This window comes from Cygnus atratus, chromosome 20, assembly GCF_013377495.2.
Source record: "Cygnus atratus isolate AKBS03 ecotype Queensland, Australia chromosome 20, CAtr_DNAZoo_HiC_assembly, whole genome shotgun sequence".
Lineage (NCBI taxonomy): Eukaryota > Metazoa > Chordata > Aves > Anseriformes > Anatidae > Cygnus > Cygnus atratus.
Window position 1 is genome coordinate 3,293,604 of NC_066381.1, and position 22,521 is coordinate 3,316,124.

The window sequence follows — 22,521 nt, forward strand, 5'->3', positions numbered from 1 at the left end:
GGGCTCTCCCACATGCTTGCAGCTTGCGGTCCAGCGACACAGAACCAGTTGAGCATCAGAGAGCAGCCTGTACTCACTTTGTGAGCTTTCCTCCCTCCAGAAGGCATCAAAGCCTTGTAGGAAATCACGGATAGTGAAGAACTTCACCATTTCAGAAGACAGTTAAATGCACATAACCAAAATTGCTTCTGTGACTTCACTGCTGCAATTTGGTCCTGCTCCTCCTGCAGCTCTCCGTAAGTTTTTACACCTTTGATTCAAACCTGAAGACATCAGTGGCAAGTGAATCATCAAAGCGTGTCGAACCTCTTGGTTTCAAACACTGATGATGCTAAAAATCCTATTCAGCAGCCAAAGCTAACGAGGAGGTCTGTCCAGAGGTGCTCTCCTGCACTTACTCTTACCTACAACTGCCATTTGTCAATAATGTATGTAACAAAAAAAGTACTTTTAAGAGCAAGGCAACACTTTTTATTTTTATTTAAAAAGGCCTTGATGGCAGGAATATAGTGTAAAAATCATTGGAAAAACTAAAAGGCATTGATACATATTGGAATATACACTTTTTACATAAATTACATTTATTTATTTATTCTTTCATTTGAGGTTCTTATTCGGTATTGAGGTCTAATAGTTAATAGGTCCTGGGATCTGGACGTTTAGACCACCATAGTCTAACATGTACATGTTCATGGGCCATTGCTGAAAGAGAAGGAGAGAAAAAGAAGGCAAAAGTCTCTGTTAGGACACAACACAAAAACATGCATACATCAAATCTCTGACATGTTCAGACACGGGCAGTTGCTCCCACTTTCCAAATAAAAGAACCAACCCAAAAACAAAACACCACCAGCAAACCTGACAAAAAACCTTCTAAGTTTATATTTCTCTTGTGTATTTTTTTTTAAGAAGCGTTTGGTATCATCCACAACCGAAGCCAAGCCCTGAGGGAGAACAGGTTGAATGCATCTCCACTGATCTCATTTCCTATTTTTTGCAGTTTTGATGCGTGCCAGAGCTCAGCATCGCGCCCGGAACAGGGACTGGAAGGGGGATGCCGGGTCCTGCCGAGAGGTGCTACAGGGCCATGGTGCCACCGCCACCTGCGTTTGGGGCAGGGTGGGTCCGGGGGAGCCCCCGGGAGCATTGCTCCGCTGACACCCCCTGACAAGCCCGGCAGGAAAATGCAGCCCCAAAGCTGCGCCAGCTCCTTCGCCAAACCTGGTTGTGCCACTTAACGTCACACTTTACAGGGTTTGTCAGGCGGAGGGAAGTGGTGACGGTTCGAGGAGAGCAGAGAGCAGCATCCTGAAGCAGAAAGATAGGTAGGCAGTAACCCACTTAATATTTGGAAGGCTTTACCACAAGAGAGATCTGATTTGTTGATGACGTGGACTCCATATTGGAAGAGGAGGAGGAGGAAGATGAGGAAGAGGAAGATACCGAGTTCCCTTCGGAGATCCTCTTCCGCTTCCTCTTGGGAACACTGCTGTCTTTTTCTGCGGGGAGAGAGGGGAGAAATGAGGTGTCTGTGCCCTGTGAGCGTGGCCGAGGGGTGCGCAGCCCCTCGGGCATGGGGACGCCTCCTGCAGCTGCCACCTCTCCTCCCTCTGAGCGTCCCCGCAGCCACAGCCGTGCTGCGGCTGGTGACATGGGCTTTGCCTCCGCCACCTGGCACGGAGCTGCCAATGGTGCTCAGGCACGGGCTAAGGAAATCCCCAAAATGGATGAATCCCAAACTCCAGCCCTCGCAGAGCCCGATAGCCTACAGACGGTGCCTGTGCTGAATGCTTCAGGGCTGTGATGTTGCCAGCTCTGACACCAATATGCCCCTATATATATATATGATACACCCATATATGATACACCCATATATATGTGATATACTCTCACTTATATATGTGCATATAAAATTTCTCCTTGTCTCATTTTCCATCAGCTCACATTGCAGGCTTGCCAGATCTCTCTCCTCTACCTAGCCACCTATTTTCAAAAAACTAACCGGATCCTAATTATCTCTGGGTTGCTAATTCTGACACGTTTGATTAAATGAAATTTATTGGGGAGGATAGGGCAGAGAGAGAAATACATTCAGAGGGATCACAGAAACCTTGTTTCCTTAGAAGCTCAACTGATAAACGATGGATGAAATTAAGGGCTTTAACCAGCGAATAAATTGCTCACAGTGAATAAATTGCTCATGGGAAAGGGACAATCAAATCCTCCAGAAGACGATGAAAATTTGAGTCTAATGGCACAGGTCTCTCACCAGCTCACAGAAATACAATCATCTAAGATGACAGCTTACTCCTGAGCCAACACTGAGCCTGACTTTTCTGTTTCCAGAAGGATGCGGGAGGAACAAATGCCTCCCCACAGCCCCCCATCCATTTTGCCCATATATTCTCTGCCACACTGCAGGGAAAGCCATGGATATGTCTCAGCCCTCACCTGTTTGTTTGGCCTCAGTGCAGATTTCAGAAAAAGGCCTGTGTAAGAGAAAACATGGGGTCAGAGCACGCAAGCACCTTCCCCCCACTCTCTGGAGGGAAGCACCCCAAAAAAACTCAGCTGGGTCTCAGGGCCATCCCCTTATCTGCCCCATGGTATCCCCTGGCCCCTGTGCCGTGCCCCTTCCCAACATCAGCACCTCAAACTGTTCAAGAAAGAGGGGATAAATGGCTGAGCACCACCTGTGGTGCAGGACTGCAGGTGGTAGGGATGGGACAGGTCCTTCGTGGGTACGTGGCCCCATGGGGCCTTACCTGACTAGTGGCTGGGACAATGCTTAACCAACTAAAACCTCTCCGCGCCAGAGCTGGGGGAACTTACTGGAGCTGGTTTATAATCACCATCCGGATGCTCTCCCGTGCCTTCAGGATCTTCTCCAGCCGGTGGATGTCGTAGGTATTGGGGTTTCTGAAAGGGATATCATCCGGCAGGCCGGTGACCTCCACCGCGTCGGGGCTGTCCCTGATGAGTTTATAGGGCACCATGACGGGCCGGTTCAAGCCCAGAGCCTCTCCTGTAAGGGCAGAGCAGAGGACACCGCACCGACTTTACCCCACAGGGCTCGGGACCACACCAACAGAAGGATCAAGAGCCTTGCGGGGAGCTGGGGAACCCACAGATGCCACGATGACCGCGGACCTGCTGTGGGGCTGCACCGCCACGTCCCACCAACCTGTTTCATGTCTGCCTGTCCAATTTATTGCCTGCCTCTAAACTGTTGGTCTCCATTGGTCTCTAGGAGCCTCACGTGGAGACTGGTTCACGGCCCCAGCACCCCTGCTCAGTGCAGAGCACACCCACTGCCGTGCTTGTACCATGCACCCAGCGAGCCCAGCACCGTGCCCGTGGCTGGGCCAGCACCAGCATGGGAGGATGCAGAAGCAGGGCAAATGAGAGGGATTTATCCGTCTCTCCTCGGCTCTCTTAGGCAGTTTGGGGGGTCACTGGGGTGTGGAGATCAAATCCAGCATGCTGCATTCAGCAGCCCCCAGGAGCCCTGTGCCGCAGGAACTGCTCTTGCCCACTTTTTGAATTCCTTCTTCCCTTTGGCTTCCACAACATCCTATGGCAGCAAAATATGACAATTTAATGGCATGCTCCATTAGAAGTACTTCCTTCTGTGTTGTTTAAGCCCACTGCCCATTCCTCTGGGTCCCCCTTTAGTTCCTGCACTTTGGGGAACAGCAAGCATCCCTCCCTTCTGTGCTGGTCAGGGTTTTACAAGCCTCTCTCCCCACCTCTTTGCCATCACTTGGCCGTTTCCCTTCTTTTTCAAGCAATTATTTACATCCTACCCCAGCTCCTATTTCTCACAACTTCCAGTTGATTTTCCTATGACGCCTTTTCCCAACGACCAGCTGGGATGGGTGGGCTCGCCAGGCAGCACAAGGAATCCGCAAAGGGCATTTGCAAATCTCCCTCCACCTCCTGACCTGCTTTTCTGCCGCAGCTCCAGCAGGCTGGCGCAGGGCAGGCACGCACCACGGCTCGCGTTAGCTCAGGACGCATCAAAAACGCATCAAAGGCTGACGGTAGCCTGAACAAATCCTGCTCCCAGGCTGCGTTTCACCCTCCTCCCTCCCCGCTCCAAGGATGAGCTGTCAACAAGAAGGTCACGGTCCCACCTGCGGGAGCGAGGCGCGGGAGCATCCCCGGGGACGGGCTGCAACGCGAAGCAGCGGGAGGAAACCTGTGCTGCAGCAGGCTGCCGTGTGCTCGGCCTATAAATAGAGCCCTTCAGCCTAATTAATTTTAACTACGGCTGCTGTCAGCAAAAACAAACTCGCCTTGCTCTGTGTGCAGATGGGAGACTCACCGTATTTTTCATTGAAAAGCTCTTTCACTTGCTCTCGGAGAATCACCTTCTCTCCGAGCCTGTTGGCATCGTCCTCATCTGCAAAGCAAAAAGGTCAGGGAATAAAACCTCCCGTTTCTTCCTGACCCCTGGAAAACCCACCCCACCGCCACGGCGCTGCGTCTCGAGACACCCCTCCGTCCGAGCCCGACGCGGGGACACCTCAGACGCGGCTTTTCTTCGCTCGCACCTTCCGTCACCTTTCAGAGCAGCGTGCGGTAGCTATAAAATGCTGCCAAATCTGCATTTGCCATGTGCTTCCATGGCTGAGAGCATTTTACATCCACTTTGCGGTGCTGGAAATGACTGCAAAATATGCAAAGCAATGGAGACTCAGGCCCTGAGCGCCACAAATGCTCCCACAAGTGATATCAAGGAATGAGATAGCGCTTTTATAGCCGGGCTCCTAAGTACAGTATTGTTTTATAATATGCCATATAATCAGCTTGGCTTTACTAGCTTTTTTAATTATCCTCATCACGCCAACCAGTTTCTTCTCCGCTCTCTCCTTTTAAATGACATGCCCGTGCCAGGAGACTTTTCCCCAGCTATTCAGCATCCTCAGGGGGCTCCAGGATAAAATGACCATCTGCGGTACCTGCTCCCCGGGATGCTTTCCCACCCCACAGACATAAAGGGCAGCCCAAATGAAGCTTTTCCACCTCTCTGTGTGGCTCACCCCCCCAGCCCTGGGACACGAGGCAGGACCACGGCACCCAAGCTGGGCAGAGCAGGGATGGGCGCCGCCTTCCCAGCCAAACCGAGCTGGTCCCCGCTGCTCTAAAGCAGATGCCGGTGAGCTGGGATGTGCATGCCCACCATTACATGGGAATTTAATTCGGCTCCTTAAATACGGGAATCACAGAGACGTCACCTCCACGCAGCGAGCTTGCCATGCTCAAGTCACGTATTTTTGCCCAGGGGAGGTTATTTAAAATACCAAGGTGAACGCTGCGAGCCTTGGCACAGCTGTGAAGGACCTGAGCATCCTCTGCCCGCAGCCTGGGGCTATTTAATTTGATTTTGAGCAATCACGTGGCTTGAAATTTTGTTTTATGTACGCATGGAAAACCTCACGTGGGTCCCTGCCTCCCTGAGAGGGGATTTGGAGGCTGGCGCTCAGCACTGCTACTCGCAGCAGGAGCTACGCGCTTCGGCTGCTGCAGGGCTCGGTCCTGGGAGGAAGCTGCCACCCTTACATCTCAGTGCCCTGCTGCCCCAGGATACGGCCCCAGCAAAGCCTCTTCTCGAGCTGCTGAGCCTGAAAACGGCAGTTTTGTATGCCCAGACATAACTGGGAGCAAAGGGGAGAAGTTTCTGTGAAGGAGCCTTTGGGCCAAGTTGTACTTCAGATCCAGAAATGGCAACAAAAGGAGCTCGAAAGGGATGGAGTGAAAAATAAGTAAAATGGAAGAAAATAAAACAAACATCTCCAAGGACCTCTGGTTTCAAGAAACAAGACGTCTGCTTGCCGTGCCTCTCCTGAGGCCGTGGCACTGCTGCAAGGGGGCTGGCGGGGGCAAACCCTGCGGGCTCCCTCTGTGACTTCCTTGTCATTTATGCTCAGTTGCTGGGATGTACGAACACACCCGCATGGAGGTATAGATGGTAGCAGACAAAGAAACATCAAAATGACGTTGTTCTCACTTGGTTCATTTTCCTCTGAGACTGAAAAACGCAGAAGCTCTTTCCTTTCCGCTAATGCCCCGGGAGACCCAACTGGCAGAAATACAATCCCGAGGTTTTTTTTTCTGCCTTGTGGTGGCTTGTGCAACGGGCAGCGCTCCCGAATTCCCATCCGGGGACACAAGCCAATGCCACAAAAAAGCTGGAACTGAGCATGCGTAACAGAGAAGCCAGAGAGGAGGCTCCGTCCTGCGGTGCTGCTTCCCAGGGACCTGCCCCTGCATCCTCTGTGTCCCCACCACCCCTGGGCAAGAGAGATCTCGATCTACCTTTACCTTAGACATTTGGTTTGGGACAACATGCCACCAAGGATGTGCTAAGTCCTGAACAAAAAGCAGGTTTATGAACGCTGCTGGGTTCAAATCTGTGCTATCTATTTAATTTATTATTATTTTTTAATTAAATAAGTAGCCAGTTGACTATTTTTTTTCCCAAAATCTGTAATGTGCTTATTGCTATTTTATCACCGGATCAGGACTCCCTGCCTCTAGCAATTAACTCAGCAGGGTCACGCTTACGCCTGCACTGAGCCCAGGCACGAGCTGGGGATGCTCACGGGGCACCGCGGGTGTCCGCACCCCGAACCCAGGTGATGAATGAACCCCGCCGTTATCTGAACACGCGGGTGCTCCAGCATGTCCACCAGGAGGTGACCACTGCCCAAATTATGTCCCCACGGCCTGGTACCCACTGCCCTCGCAAGCAGATGGCCCCTCCTTGGGGCAATCCCTCTGATTTCAATGGAGCACACCACTGGGCTTGGGATCAGCGTGCTGACGGCTGTCAGGATCTGGCCCTGAGCCTCCAGAGGACACACACGCACCTCTCCTCACCTTCCAAATCTTCTCAGGGTGCAGTTCAGTGACACCAGTGTAAATCCGGAATAGACCCGCTAACATTGCTGCGGCTGCTCCGCAGTGACCTGGGGTTAACGCAGACAGAGGCAGCTCCGCCTCTGCGTGTTCTCAAAGCACAACTAGAAATGTGCAGGAGCACGCGGTGAGCAACCAGACATGGCCAGAACTCCAGATGCTGGGAATAAGCCTGGTTCCGCTGAGGCAAGCACCAGGCAAGCTCCTCTGCTCCTAAGTTAGCAGAGACGTTAAATCCTTGGAGCCTGCACAGCTGCACACCAGTGCCCAGAGCGTGTTAAAGCAAAGAAAAACAAAAAACAAACCAACCCCCCCCAAAAAAACAGCCCCCAATCTGTGCAAGTGCTCACTGCGAATGGCAGGGGACCTTTTAACACATTAACTGCTGGGCCACGGGGATGAGCTAAGCGTGACTTGTCAGGTCGGCGTGCCTCGAGCAGAGCTGGCACCGACGGCCACAGCCCTGCGGAGGAGAGAGCATCAGCACCACAACACAGGGCTGGTGCACACGGCCTGCACCACTCCGGGCTTGGTGCCACAGGGAAACACAGCAGAGAGGAAAAAATACCTGAAATTTGGAGTTTTAACGCATTTTCATTCCCACATTAATAGGCAAGTGCATTTCTTGTCTGCTACCATCTACGATGCACCAACTGAGCTACGTACCATTCAAGGCAGCGTACGCTTTTTCCAATGACGTTATCCGTCTAGGGGCTACAGCGCAAGTTAAAAGAAGAAAAAAAAAAAGAGAGAGAAAGAAAAAGAGAGCAATGAGTGCTACAGCTTGGTTCTGTGTTCACAAACAAAAGCAAAACGCAGGGCGATGCTGTCCCGACTAAGGTTGCTCTGGTCCCGAGTCCTTGCGGCACAGAGCTGGCGGTGGCTGACCTGCTGGGCAGGCTGCACGGCCCAGGGGCTGATCTGGGGAAGTGCCTAAGGCCCCGAGCATCCCACGGGGCTATGATGTGCCCCTAAAGAGCCTGGGGGACACTTGGGAGGGAGGGAAAACGTGAGGTTGGAGCAGATGGAAAGCAAAGGGGAGTTGGGTTAGTTCTGCAGCTACGGGGGGCGCCGCCGAATTTGCTGAGTGCAGAGAGGAGCAACATCACACCCCTCAAAAGAGGCAGAAAAGCAAACAGTTCAAGGAGGTCCGGGAAAGCAGTCACTGCACAAAATATTTTGGTGAATGTGCAATGCAAAGAGGAAGAAATGCAGATGGGACACGCCTGCACAGGCAAGGGAAACCCGCTGGGGAGAAGGGTCGGGGTACTGGAGCATGGGCAGGGCGCGAAGGCAGGTCTGGGAGCTCTTAAAGTATATTTTAATTTGTATTTATTTGGAAATAAATAAAATAAAGCCAAACATTTTCACCTTCAGGTGAAGATGTCAAGGTGCTGTTATTAAATCAGGCTGATTAAGAAAGATAATTGAATTTCTTGCCCTGGTAACCCAGGTGTGCTCAGCCACCCACCAGGGTCACGGCCGCTGCTCTCGTGTGCAGAGCACGCACGTGCCGCAGCACCGCCAGGACAAGGCAGCGCCCAGCTCCCTGCAAAGTGCAGAAAAAAAGGGGTTTGGGGGTCTCTGAAGACCACAGCAGGACATGAGGCTGTGAGGAGTGGGAGCAAAGCAAAGGAACTGCAAGGCTGGGATCGGCTGCGCGATGGCACTGCCTTCGTGTATGTGGGGATGCTGTGTGCACCACGTGGAAGGGAAAAGGAGGAAAAAACAACAACAAAAAAAGCAAAGATCACGGTGATCCCAACCACAGAGGTGCTTAAAACAGGCTTCGAAGCCACACAGCCGTTTACATCATCATCTGCTCCATGTTCCACCTTCAGACTAACAACGCTGACCAGCTTAACGGTAAAACAAGAAATAAGTCATCCTGGATAAAGGAAGGCAGAGCAGAAGGAACAACAACCCAGCGGCTCTCACGGGGCTTAAACAGGGGGCTGAGGGATGTGGGGCTGCCCGGGAGCCGTGGGGATGGAGAGAGCCACGCTCTGCTCCGGTTCCTGCTGCATCCAAGTGCTTTTCTCTCGTTGTTTTTTTTTTTTTTGTGGTTCGGAGTTTCCAATGTGAGGCACATCTCATCAAAGTCTTGCGGAGGATTGTGCTCTTGTGATTAAAAAAAAAAAAAAAAGGATGCCTGGATGTGTGGTTTTTTTAATTAAAGAACACTGCCTGCCCTACTTTATTAATTGGAGTGTGGGAAATAATCTATCAGGGTGGTGGGGAGGTTGGGGAATAGGACAGATGGAGCTGGTGTACATTTTCAATCAAAGCACATAAAAATTAACATACAGAAAGATATTTTTTTTTTTGCTAGATTACTTATGCCTGATTTTTTTTTTTTCGAAGGCTCAAATTAAGCCTGTTTTGTATCTCTGTGCCTCAGGAAAGAAGAAAAGAAAGGCTAAGTGCTGTGTTTGTAGCACTCGCGCTTCACCCCTGCTCCCCCACTTCTGTCTGAATGCAGAAGGATCGCTCTGCTGTCAAAAGGGGAGTGTGAAGGTCTTTTGCACCGAGCAGACAACAGCAGTGGGAAGAAAAGGAACTGGAAGACAAAATGCCAGCCTCTGCAGGCCAGAGGGGACAGAGCCGCGTGGGAACCCCGGCCCCCTGGCTGCGCTGTGCCTGGTTTGGGGTGCAGAGGCGTGCAAGCCCCTGGTGCAGCATCCCCGCGGGACAGGAACGCTCGCTGCAGGGAGCAGCACGTGGATAAGGTGTTGGCAGCTGTGCCAGCAGCATCAGGACCGCTGCTGAGCCTTGAAAGGCAGCTGGAAACCTGTGCTGAACAACTACGCTACAGATGCTGGCCTGCTGTGGACACGGGGGAGCACCCACGGCTCCCCATCACCTCGGGGTTTGCTTTTCCCCCAAAATGGCCTCATTCTCCAAAACACCTTCTTCTGAGCCCAGAGAGCACCTCTGTGCACACAGGCATCGGCCGATCTCATCCCCACAGCTATAAGGGAGAAAGCATCTTGGCAGAGAAATTACAGATAATTTGGAGAAAAAGAGCGCCAGGCACTTGCATTATATTTAAATCAATTCATCTGTTTCTGTTGCACTCAAAAAATGGGTTCTCCTAAAATTAGGAGAGCAACAGAGAACCTGTTCCCCTGCATCCCTGCGGTTATTTGGGCAGTTATTTGCCATGCAGAGGGTGCACAACTAGCTTAGAGCAAACAAAATGCTGTTAATTCAGCTTAAACCAACTAAAATCACACCAAAGTGATTTTTTATAAAAAAAGTTTATGTTCAATCTCCTTTCTTCCTTAAAACGTATATTTTTCACATGAATTTTGGCCAAGATGAGCCATGAAAATGTAACCTCCCTTATATCTATAAAGTCATCTCCTGGGCTTTCTGACTTTCAGGTGCCTTTGCAATACCCTCCTGTTTGGGAGTAGCCATTGCTTTTATTTTACCGCTCCTCCGTGAAATAAAAGAGATGTTCATTGATTTTGTTTTAATGCCAAGCATGCACTTCTGTTGGTCTTAATTTCATGTGGCAGGACTTCACTACAAAAGATTGAGGCAAAAAGAACATGACAACCTCTCTTAAATCTGAATTTTTTATGATCTATGGCTATTTTGAAATCATTAATTTTGTTAAGGCAGATAAAAAGCAATCGAAGGAAACGCAAGGGATGTGCCACTGCGTGGCCACCATCCACCGAGGTGTGAGACGATGGAAAAGCAGGAGAGAGGTTAATTGCTGTCAGTGGGGATTTTTTTGGGGGGCAGGGATGCCGTGACCTCCTCCGGAGCCCTCTAGGTAAGACAATACACGGAATAAAACGTCTTTGATTTTGTGCTAGCGTGGGCAAACCCGTGGTGCGAACGTTCAGCTGGAGAAGGAGGGAAAAAAAACGTGCATGGAAAATAAAATCAAACTCTTCTACATCTCTATTTATCACGCTGCATTTCCAAGCCAGCTGGCAGGCTGAAATATTTGCCTTCTGATGTGCTCCTTTGCTAACGGTGAGATTTGTGTCAGATCGGTGTCTCCTAACGCAATTACCCCGGTTACGGCAGGGGAACGGGAAGGGCTGGAGGAGCGGGCGCGCCCTCGGCTCGCCCCAGTGCTACGTCCCTGTGATCCCCCGGAAAAGCCACGTTCTGCTAAACTGGCATTCACCCAAGGCTCGGTTAAAGATCCGGCCGACGCGAGATAAGGAGGCTGATAAGGAGATAAGGAGGCTGACCCAAAGCCTGAGGAGGTCTCAGGGGACTTCTCCGTGGACGTGGCCAGGCAGGGAATTGTGCTGCGCAGCCCCTCTCCCAGTTTCGCAGACAGACCTCCTTTTGTCGGAGCCGTCTCTGGAGTCTACCACCTCTCTGCAGCATCCAATAAGGCCATACAAATGTTTTCCTCTCTGTCATATTTTTCTTCCCTAAACTGTGCCATCTCCGTGGAGGCTGGCCAAGGAAATGGAAAGCCATCAATAAAGACGACAACGGTTTTTGCACCCATCTGTGCTCTTCCATTGGCTGTGATTGCAGACATTTAAAACAAAGACAGGTTTTTAACTGCATTTCTAGCAGCAGCTCTTTTCCAGAGAGCCCAGGAGGGAGAGACGGAGCTGCAGACCGGTGCAGACCGATGGGGGTCCCGCAGCGCTCCCCCCTCCCTGGCACCCTGCTGGTGAACCCTCAGCTAATTGCAAGGTATTTACTTTTAGGAGCGTGTGCTTTCTTAAATGCAGAACCTGGATTCCTGCCCTAGATTAGCTCTTTAAAAACGCTGTCATTTGAAGGAAATAGCAGCAGTACAACTGCATGAAGCGGAGGCCAGCTGCCTCGGTCGGGGGAACATCCTCAGATGCATCAAATAATGGCAAAAAATAAATAAATGGGAAACGCAGGAAAGCAAGGTCGGTGACAACCTTCTTCCAGCTGATAAAATCAGCGCACCATTCACACCACACAGCTCCCTGCCCAATAATAAACACCGAGCCAACACGTTGCTTAGGCAAAAAGGCATCATCTCTTACCGGGTTTGGGGATGAGTCCTTGGAAAGGCCTGTAAAAAAGAAGGAAAAAAGAAGATTTCAAATGAAACGTCACCAGGAATGAACCCCACACTCCCAGCTCTGGGCAGCACGCTCTTTGTGGGTATGAAGACACGCAGCATGGCCCAGCAAGAGCGATGGATTCACATGAACCTGTTTCCCCGACGCATTTGCACCAGTGCCTTCCCCGTCCCTACTGGTGCCCCCCCAGTTTGGCTGCAGAACTTGCTGATGGAGTGGTGTCCCCCTGCTGCAGGAGCCCGGCTCTCTGCTCTCACTCCAGCACTAGCACCGTCCACTTTTATCCCACCTCAAGTCCTAGAAAAGCTGTTTGGGATTTCTCTGCCCACGCACCCGGTGCCCTGAGATCTCCCACAGAGCCATTTTGGGGGCTGCAGCCCTGCCGGCGCCACTCTCAGCCCCTTCCCACCTCCTCCCTGGGCAGCAGGCGGGAGGAAGGAGCAGGAGGAGGCTCCATTTTATGACCCACTCCAAAGCATTAACTGCCAGTCGAATTGCTGTCTTGGGGCTGGAGGTCTGTGCTGCATTTATAGGGGCTGGCGGAGCCTGCGGTGCATTTAGGTTGGGGCACAGCAGCCCCGTGCCAGCTCCCTCTGCTTTCCCCCTGCCCGCAGGGTGCAGGCAGCTCTGGGGGCCGTACCTCGTCACTGTGAACTTGATTTTATCGGCCACGGCCAATATCCTCTCCAGGTTCTGAGAGCCAAAGGTGCAGGGCTTGCGGAAGGGGATGCCGGGGGGCAGCCCCTCGATGATCACCGACCCCGGATTGCTTTTGATCCGCTTGTATGGCACTTGTACGGGGTATTTGATCCCCAAGGCTTCACCTGGAAGAGAAGCAAGAGGTAAGCGTGCAGGATGGCAGGGATGTGGCCTTGACCGTGGCTCTGGCTCCACCCCCAGTCCCACCCAAACCCCGGTGTTTGCTTGGGGACATTATTTGGAGATAACTTCACATCCCTGTCCCCTCTCTGATGTCTGGCTGTAGGACTGAGCCTACGGGTTGCCTGGCAATAATTACGCTGGCTTGCTGGCTGATGAAGAGCAGGTCCTGGGGAACCTGGGCAAGTCTCACCCCATCTAGAAAACGGGATAAAGGCATTGCCTTGCCTTGCATGATACACAGCAGGTGCTTGGGTGGGCAGGGCATGGGGATACCCTGCAGAGCCCAAGAAGGTGTCCCTAAAAGACCCTAAAAGATGGGAAGAACGGTACCTAACATCCAAGCACTTCCTATATGGCCCCCCCTTATTCTCTTCCACCCCCATCCCTAGGCACTCGGACAAATCTCTCCAGCTCCGCTAATGAAATCACCATCGCTGTTCTGCACCGAGGGGGGATAAAATATGGAAAAGCCCATCTAGGGACGGCACAAAGGGCTCTGTGTGGGAGCCACCTACACAGCCAGTGCCTGAGGCAGAGACCTTGTTCCCCTCCCTGGGAAACAGCAACTCCCGTCCTCGGGCACCCAGCAAAACACCAGCCGCTCCGCAGGGGAAGGGGGAGACAAATGGAAGCACCCAGCAAGGACGTGGTGGGGGAGAGGGAGGGATGGGGGCAAAAAGTCAGGGAGGGGAGAGAGGGGAATGAAAATAACTCCCACCCCGATTCCTCACCGTATTTCTTATTGAACAGGTCCTGGACTTGTTCCCGCAGTGTGTTAGCAATGTCTATTCTGGAAAGCCTGGCATCATAATTTTCTGTAAAATAAAGAAACAATTATGGACTTCTGCTGTTAAATTAAAAGGCACTCAGTGACTTTTAAGTAATACGATTTTCTAATTATAGGAAAGTCCTTATCTTGCAATTAGCTAATCTCTGGAGTAGGCCATTCAAAGTCCTTAAAAATAATCTAAACAGAAATATGTTTTTTCCCCTGCCTGTTTGCTAAGACTAAAAGCTGCATGAAATCGAAGATTCAGTTGTGATAATTAGCAGCGTTAAAATAAAGCACGCTCAAAACCCTGCCTGAAAAGCCAAAGCCCTTTAAAAGCCTCCATCCCTCTTCGTGGACTGCTCGAGTGGGGCAGCACTCGCCCATAACAAGCCAGGGGCTCTCCGTGGCTGCTCCTTCCCCTGATTTTTTGAGCTGCCCCAAAAAGATGCACCCCACGCTGGAGATGTGCTGTGGTGGGAGTGGTGTTTGTACAAACATCACCCGGGTGGAAAAAGCCACAAAAAATGCAAACCCCGAATCTTACAAGGCTTAATTATGTGTCTCGCAAGGTCAGATGGCGAGATAAGCAAAGCTGTTTAATTAGGGCACCATCCAGAGCACTTCAAGGCTCTCCCATGGACCTGCGGGACCTGCTCCTGGCTGCGCATCCATCTTCCAGCTTGTCTACTGCCTCTCTCTCGCCCTGTCTCCTTTCCTTTTCTCCCTCCCACCCTTGATTCTCTCCTCTACCAGTCCCTCAATCCCTAAAATCTCATGGCAGCTCCTTTTCCACATCTGTTGCCTCCATGCAATGAGGTGGAGCCTCCACGCCCCTGCCATGAGGGCTCTGTGGTGGCCACGGGATGTTCCCCAAAGTCCCCCGGTACATGCAGGCCCGTCCCGAAGGCCTCTTGGGGCTCACCTTGGAAGCCCTGCCTCTTCACAGCGTCGTCCAGCAGCGTCTCACTGCAGTCCCTCTCGCCGGCAGCTGGGGCAGGGGACACAGAGGCGTTAGGACCTGCGGTACCACCGAGGGGATGCACAAGGGCTGGGCTCGGCAGCGCTGAACGCCACGGCTGCCTTTGCATGGGCCAAAAATGAGGTGGAGAGAGACGGCACGAGATGTGCAGCAGGGAAATGCCCTTGTTCCTCTCGTACCCTGCCCTTAATGGCGCTTTGAAGCCTACCTTTGGCTCCTGGGCTGTCCGATGCCATCTCCTTAACGCCCTCTGCCAGCAGCTCTGGCCTGGAAAAGAGCGAGAAGCAGGCGCAGCGTGAGCGAGCCCCCATCCAGCAAAGCCATCAACGTTTTACTGCTCCATCCATCACCGAGGATAACGCTCCTCCAGCCGCAAACCCACTAAACATATCTGGCTAATGCAATTTTAAAGCTCCTGCAATACAGCAGGGGAACTTCGGAAATAATTTTCATGCTGACAGCCTCTTTAGTGAGCCCATGTAACACTCCATGGGATAAGATTAAGCCTGCGCCGGCTGAGCAGCTTAAATCAGTGCCTACAAACTTTTATGAGATGTGGTCCTGCATGTGTCTCGGGGACAGGAAAAGCCTGCCTAACTGCTTTCAACATACAATTGGCACACGAAATTGTCATTGTTTGGGTGAGAAACCCTCAAAGATACCTAAAGACATTTAAAAACCCATCTCTGCAGGATTCTTTCCCAACGCCATTGCTGCGTGTTGACAGTGGCTTCTTACAGCTCCCCCCAGCTTCTGTGACACCCCCTCAGTGCAAGGACAGCATCTGCCTGATGCCTGTAGCATGCGACACCCCTCTGGGACACAGATGTGCACATCTGGACCTTGGCTGGAGCCACTGCACGCAGGAAAACCCTCTGGGGCACCCAGCCCCTCCTTGCCCCATGCCTGGCACCCATGGGTGCTCCCTGCTCCTAAGGCCAAACCCTTGCAAAGGTGACTTTCAAAACAAAAAGACAAAGGGAGAGACCAACAGCAACGCCGCTGACTCCTTGGGGACTGCTCCACCAAGGCCACATCATTTGATGGCTTCTAATCAAACAAATTCACTGATGGTGACCAAGTGATGGGTGCTCTCCAGGACACTGCATCGCGGCCGCGTCCCCAGGAGCAAGAGCTCCGAGCTGCAGCATCCTCCCCGCGGGACGGGCACTCCACTTGCCTCACCTTTTAATGACAAACTGGATGTTGTTGCTCGCTTGCAGGATCTTCTTCAGCTTTGCAATCCCGAAGCAGTTGGGGCGCCGCAGCAGGATGCCCTCCGGCAAGCCTACGACGAACAGGTCCTCGGGGTACATCAGGAACTTGGAGTAGGGGACTTTGACTGGCTCCGATATTCCTATGGCTTTCGCTGCGGGAGGACCACGTCTCGTTAGCTTGCCCCGTTGGATCAAGGCAGCAGAGACACGATACATCAGTGGGGGTTGGAGAGGTTTTGGGGACTTTTCTGGTTATGCTGGTAGGGATGTCCTGTCCGCCTGATGCAGGTGGATGGGAGTCAAGGCATGAAGCCAGGCAGCCACCAGGACTTTCATTTGAGTTTTCTGCTTTTATGTGACCAGCCCTTAGTAACACGTCCTGACGCAGCTGCAAGTGTTTGCATCGGGGACCCCACGCCCAGACCTCACGGCCAACCCTCGGCCACACAAGGAGAGGGGATGTCGGCTCTCACTGCTCTGCCTCTGGCATTTTGGGGCCGCACGGGCAGAGCTGCACCTTCTGTCCCCAGCAGCAGAGAAACCTTCTGCCAGCTCACAAGGTGCACATAAGCTCACTTGCATTTTCCCTGAGTTAAGTAACCTTTATATAAAGTAGTGGGAGGTAAAATACATATTTTTTCTGCAACTCCGAATGCCCTGATCAACTTAATTAAGTTAGGAGACGCATCCTTTGGCACCGAAAGCAGGCAATAACCTGCTTTTTGTTATTTTTTACAGCGTGCTCCCCAGCAGACCTCTTTGCCTTTCCTTGCGAGGAGGAGGGAGCATGGGATGCTTGGTGTGTGCCCCCAGGGCAGGGCACGCCAAGTGCTGGCCCCTGCACCTGGCCAGCCCTCCTGGCCACGACACAGCCCAGACGGATGGAAAACCCTCTTGGATATTTCAAACGAGTGCTGGGCAGCCCTGCCAGCCCCCATCTCTGCGGGAGGAAGGCTGAAGGTCACCGCCACAACTCCTGGGCTGCAGCCAGCAAAAAGGCATCGAGGAAGCCAAGGGGAAGAGCTGCAATAACGAGGCCCAGGGAGACTTCAGATGCGTTCACAAGCCCGGCAGACAGCAAATGAACAAATTAGATTGCACCTTTCCTCGGCAACCGGTTTGGAAATGGTAGGTGACATTTCTTAGCAATTAGGAGCTCCCCGTGGCCGAAGGCAGCACTTGGCATTACACACACGTGTCGATGACCAGCTCACCGTATCTCGTGTTGAACAAAATTTCCACTTGTTTCCTCAAATGACTTAAAACGTCCCCTATACCATCTGCAAAAAAAAAAAAAAGGAGAGATGCTCTGAGAAACCCGCTGCCTCCAGTGCAAGCGATATGCAGCGAAGGTGAGCAGCCCTCGTGAGCTCATCCTGCCTCCAAAGTCAGAGCTGGTCCTGTGGCAGCTGCCTCCAAATTCAGCTCTGAGCGAGGAAGGGCAGGGATGCAGCACTAATCTCCCCGCTGAGCAGCAGCAAGGAGGAAAAATAGGGAAAATGTAAGTCTGGGCAAAAGATGCTACCAATGCGAGAGGGGAGGATGGAGACCTGCTCGTGCGTGGAGGTGGCACTGGTGGGATCTGCTCCAGTCACCAGCACGCATCAGCTGAGCATTGCATCCCCAAAATACAGGGGTGCCCTTCTGCATGGAGCTTTCTGGTGGCTGGATGCTTTGCAGATGATGTAAACGGCACACCAGACACAACCCAAAATACATCCGTGTCCGTCTAAATTTCCCGAACTTTGCAATTATTGGAGATGCTCCGGGTTCATCAGAACCTCACCTGATGCCTCCATCTGCTTCTCCTCGTGCCGTGACTCCTCACTGGGCCCCTTCTCGGTCCCTGCTGAGGAAGAGGAGGGTGAGCAGTGGCCAGCACCAGCAAAGCCAGACCAGATATGAGCAGGAGCCTTCCAGGTCCCCCACCGTCACCCAACGACCCCCATGCCTCTCGCTGAGCTCTGAGCCCCTGCCCAAGCACAGGCTCAGGCTGGCAGTGTCACACTGTCCCCCAAAACCTTGGTCATGCCATGGCAGCACCCAACAAGCATCCCCTGTCTACCAGAGCTCCCAGCCAGCCCAACTGAGACCATGACTCTGGAAGAGGGTTCTGACCCCATCATCTTGGCTCGCATTTACTCATTTCTGATACATGCATGACTTTCCATGCACTGGGACATCCAGTCTCCTGGACGTGCCATTTCCATCACCTGCTACTGCGTCTAGGATGTAGCTCGACTCCTCCGAGGCCATGTGCGTGGTCACCGGGTCGTGCATCTCATCTGAAGTGGGTGATCGGTCTGTGGACAACACACCACGGGCAGCTTTTGTTTCAAGGAGAGGGGCACCAACCCCAAAAAGAGGTTTCAGAGGGGGTTGGCCCATCAGCAGGGACTGCACTAAGGGCATCCCCAGTCCAGGTGGGAGCCCCACACGCCGTGGCCTGCAGCATCCCCAAAATGCACCTGACCTCTGAGACCAAGGGGAAAGAGCAAAAGTTTCTTCCTAACTTCTGCAGAAGGTGAAGAGCAAAAATGGTTCAGAATGATTTAATTGGCTTAACTCCATCTGGACACTCAGTTCTAGCTTAAAAAGTTAATGCTGCTTGACTGAACGACTCCACCTTGGGAAGACCATTCCACTAAAGCCGCCTTCCTCCCTGAAATGACACCTCCTGAAGTCTCCCTTACATATATATGTGTATGCCCTCTTAATTTAAACCTGTATCCCCTAATGCAGGACTCTCCGATGCCCTCAAAGAGCTATCCAAATTTAGCTTTAAATAAACCTTTAGCTAGTTTAAATACTTCAATCAGGTCACTTCTTAATCTTCTCCTCACAGGATAAATAATCCAAATTTCATCAATTTCTCCTTGTACATGAGCACCTCTTTTCTATTAATCATCTTCATTGCCCTAAGCTGTACTCCCTCTGATTGAACTGTACCTTCAAATAAGGCAATAAAAAGTGGACTCCAGACTTCAAGTGTGATCTGCCTGGCTCTGGAGAAGTGATAACACCTCCTCCTCCCCCGCACTGCCAGCTCACCATGCATTTAACTTTCTTCTCTTCCACGAGCTGCCAAGTTGAAAATGAAAACGTTTGATCTACCGCTAGCCCTCACTCCTTTCTCCATCCCCTGTAGTAACCACACGTTAAATCCTTTCTGCGATAATCCTGGAGCGACTCCCAGAACATCACCCGCATAAGGGGACCGGTGCCTTTGGGTGCAATGGAGACTGCAGCAATTTGGGTGCAACGGGGATCGGCATCATTGCTGCTCCCAGTATTGCTCGCACTCGGGCACGTTGGGAGTCGTGTTGCTGCCCTAATTCTGGTGAGATTATTAATTAATGTTTGTAAAGCACACTGAAAATGCAAAGTGCTACCTATCCACTCATTAAGCTCTAAGCGTTGTCCTACCAGTCGGTGCGCTACCCAGGTCAGGTAGCTGCTCTAGAAATGGATGTTCCTGGGGAAACAAGGCTCCCAGCTGCACTCTAGCACCAGCTGCTCGGTCTCTGTCCCCAACTCTGTCCCCATGTATCACCACCAACCTCTCCCAGGAAGAAACGTGGGGAAACACACCAGTGTCGCCATATCCAACATGTTTTCAGCACGTGCTTAAAATGCTTTAAAAAAAACTTGTTCTTACAATCTCTTCTTCAACAGGCTGGCTTTCTAAATTTAGTGCCTTGTCAAAAGATCCCACGCTCAATATCTGGGATCTTCCAAGCCCACACCCAAAGGAAAGCAGCAAACCCAGCCGATTGCTGATACGCCCTTTAAAATGACTTTCAGTAAAGAAATGAACGGTGCAAGCATCCAGGCGGACAGCCTGCACCGGGAGATGCCCCACAAGTGGATCTTCTCCAAGCTAAACTTTGAGAGAGCGCAATGCAGCACTCCCTGTGAAGAGGACCCCAGCGCCTACCTGGAACTGTGATCTGAATGATGTCCAGCTCGTCCGGCTCAATTTTGATCTGCCTGATCCCACCCAGCTCTCCTGAGGTACCTAAGGGGGAAAGACAACCAAAGACAATCTCCAGCGCAGAATCATACAATCATTCAGGTTGGAAAAGGACTCTGAGATCATCCAGTCCAACCTTTAACCTCGTACTGACAACTCCACCACTAAGCCATGCTGCTAAGTTGAACCTACACGTTCCTCGAAGACCTCAAGGGATGGTGACTCAGCCACGTTCCTGGGCAGTCTGTTCCAATGCTGCACAACCCTTCTGGTATAAAAATTTCTCCTAATATCTGACCTGCGTCAGGCTCTGGACGATGCCCACAGGCTCTCTCACTGTGCTCAGCTGGGCTGGCACTTATCTCAAGACAAATTTTCGTTCATTTCGGGTGGGACTAATTCACTCAGAGTAGCTTTGCCTATCTGGTGGCATTTAAATGGGTCCAAGCCCCCGAGTGAATGAGGCAGCAGTGCAGCAACCTCATACCAGGGAAAAATCCTGGGGAATTCGTTTGAGCCTGGGGAAAACATTTCCTTCTTGTTGGCAGTGGTCAGAGCACCGACACAGCTGATCGCTGCCGCTCAGCTGACGTCCAGTGACCCAGTCCTGGCAGCTTTCATGTGGAAAGGAACTTGGAGATGAAAGACTTCATTTAGCATCATTTTTAAGCACGTGCTTAAGTCTTGATATTTCAATTTACGTGCTTTTTGGATCTAATTGGAGGGTCACAGAGTAAGACCCTTTGTATCTGCATCTATCAGATGGAGATAAAATCCCACAGGAGTGCCCTGTGGGGAAACTGTATAACTGAGGCCACACTTCAAAGGTACTTCACAGCCAACTTCTCTAGTGGCTTTTCGCTAGGAATTTATCCCAGCTGCCCATCCGAGTGGGCTATCAGAGTGCTCAGAAGCACAACGAGGTTAGCCTGTGTTCCCAGGCGTTCACCCACAATTATTTTGTTCATGCAGCAGGAGGGGGATGGCTTTGTTCCCCAGCTTTGCATTTGTTTTGCTAGGTGGGTTTTACTGCCACCACCCTGCACGGCAGGCCAGCTGTGCCCGTGGTGCAAGGAGGACACGTGCAGCACACCCCTCGCGCTGGATGTGCAGTCAGCCCTGCCCAAGGGCTGGGGGTCACCCCCTCACCGGGCACCTCGCGTTTCCTGGGGTGGCACAAAATTCCACCCCAAAACATTGCCGTTTTGCAAGAGAAAATGAATTGTTCCTCACCTGGTTCACAGCTTTCAGAAACACTGCACTTCTCCGACCTGGAAAGGAGAGGCAGACAAGAGGGGTAGTAACGAAGCAATCAGAAGGAAAGCTTAAACCCACGTGTGTGTTGGACCCATCCCAGCGGGAGGGGGTTTAACAGCAGTCCCAAACCTCACAGACCCCATCCCATTACGGCAGAGAGCAGTGCGTTAAGCCTCATTACAATGTAGTTACTCATGGAGCAAAAGCAAACAGGGAGAGAGGAAAAAAGTCAATTGATTTGGTAAATATTTATTCTGCCCAAAGCCTTTCTCCCCTGGATACTGGGCACTATCCCAAACTTGTGTCTACAGTTAACTTCACACGCTTAGAAATTTATGCAAGGTGTTCGGCATCCAAATTAGATCACTTTGCATTCTCAGGACGGATTTTCTTCCTGTCTTTCTTAAACGAGAACAACCATGGCACTTTGGCAGCAAAACATGAGGAATGGCAGTGGAGAACGCGGTCCTCCATAATGCTGGTCCTCCGAGGGAAGGGAAACCCTCCTGAGCAGGCTTCACATCCCTGTTGGCTCAGGGGGGATTTTCAAAAGCACTCCTCACTCGCCTAAATCCACTCAATGGCGTCAAAGTACGGGCACTGTGAAGGGATCCAGGAGAGCTCTTGAAACACTCTCCCCAGTCCTGCTGTAAGGACAGATCTTAAATGGGTAAAAAAGGATGTCTTGTCTAGCAAGTACAACATATATCAAATTGGAGCTTTGGGTAGGGGTTTAAACTTCTCCAGCTCAGGTCACAGTCAAGCTTTCACTAGGGAAATTTAGGAGGATGTCTTTAGGAGGGGTGTGTTACCCTGGAGTGTCTGGCACTGCCCTGGACCTAGACTCTGACCTGGGTGGACCACAGGTACGGAAATGCTGTGCTCCTATCAGGGAACTGAGCTTTCCTCATTTGCAGGAAGAACAAAGCAGGATTTGAGTATCTTTCAAGCACACATATTTTTTCCTGCAGGTCTGTGTGATCAATGCATTGGGAGATTTAATTTCTGCCTGCGGGAGAGCAAAGCCCATTTAGCACCACCACCACCACCCCAGGAATTCACAATTCCCGTTGGACCTAAAAGTTAACCACAGAGCATGGAAAACTGGGGAACGTGGCCTGATTCAATGTGCATGCACACAGCGTAAACCAGGAATGATGCACATATAGACACAACCAGGACAGGTCTGATAGATTCGAAAGGGACCCCAGGATGATCTTCAGGTTGTGCCCGAATTTTAGCAGTAGAATGAGGTCAGCCCAGCCCAGCCCAGCCCAGCATGCTCCATGTCCCAGCAACACCACGGGAAGTGCCATCCAAACCTGGCTGAGCATGAACTGCCCCTACAAAACCTATTTTTCTTCCACAAAGTCTTCTGAAGCGGTTTTACTGCACCACGCAACCCCTGCCTGGTCCCAGCTGGAGCATGGCAGCTGAGATAGGGCTGGTGCAGCACCAGGGATGCTCCCACA

At 51.6% G+C, this 22,521-nt stretch overlaps 1 protein-coding gene across 5 annotated transcripts in view; it reads right to left on the reverse strand.

The window, feature by feature from the left end:
- Nucleotides 1–452: 452 nt before the first annotated feature.
- Nucleotides 453–22,521, reverse strand: part of GTF2IRD1 (GTF2I repeat domain containing 1) — a 58,091-nt gene continuing 36,022 nt past the window's right edge. For 2 of the 5 annotated variants that reach the window (XM_035559087.2, XM_035559082.2), the window contains 17 exons: nucleotides 21,026–21,063; nucleotides 19,757–19,837; nucleotides 18,033–18,122; nucleotides 17,606–17,668; nucleotides 17,034–17,099; nucleotides 15,788–15,971; nucleotides 14,811–14,869; nucleotides 14,546–14,611; nucleotides 13,583–13,666; nucleotides 12,610–12,793; nucleotides 11,931–11,959; nucleotides 7,591–7,638; nucleotides 4,328–4,405; nucleotides 2,833–3,025; nucleotides 2,452–2,489; nucleotides 1,363–1,499; nucleotides 533–702 (listed from right to left, as the gene is read on the reverse strand). In XM_035559087.2, coding sequence (XP_035414980.1) covers nucleotides 628–702; nucleotides 1,363–1,499; nucleotides 2,452–2,489; nucleotides 2,833–3,025; nucleotides 4,328–4,405; nucleotides 7,591–7,638; nucleotides 11,931–11,959; nucleotides 12,610–12,793; nucleotides 13,583–13,666; nucleotides 14,546–14,611; nucleotides 14,811–14,869; nucleotides 15,788–15,971; nucleotides 17,034–17,099; nucleotides 17,606–17,668; nucleotides 18,033–18,122; nucleotides 19,757–19,837; nucleotides 21,026–21,063 — 1,513 coding nt within the window. In that variant the 3' untranslated portion in view covers nucleotides 533–627. Of the gene's footprint in view, nucleotides 703–1,362; nucleotides 1,500–2,451; nucleotides 2,490–2,832; nucleotides 3,026–4,327; nucleotides 4,406–7,590; nucleotides 7,639–11,930; nucleotides 11,960–12,609; nucleotides 12,794–13,582; nucleotides 13,667–14,545; nucleotides 14,612–14,810; nucleotides 14,870–15,787; nucleotides 15,972–17,033; nucleotides 17,100–17,605; nucleotides 17,669–18,032; nucleotides 18,123–19,756; nucleotides 19,838–21,025; nucleotides 21,064–22,521 lie in introns of all 5 variants that reach the window. The other 3 variants (XM_035559084.2, XM_035559086.2, XM_035559085.2) reach the window with 3 other exon arrangements.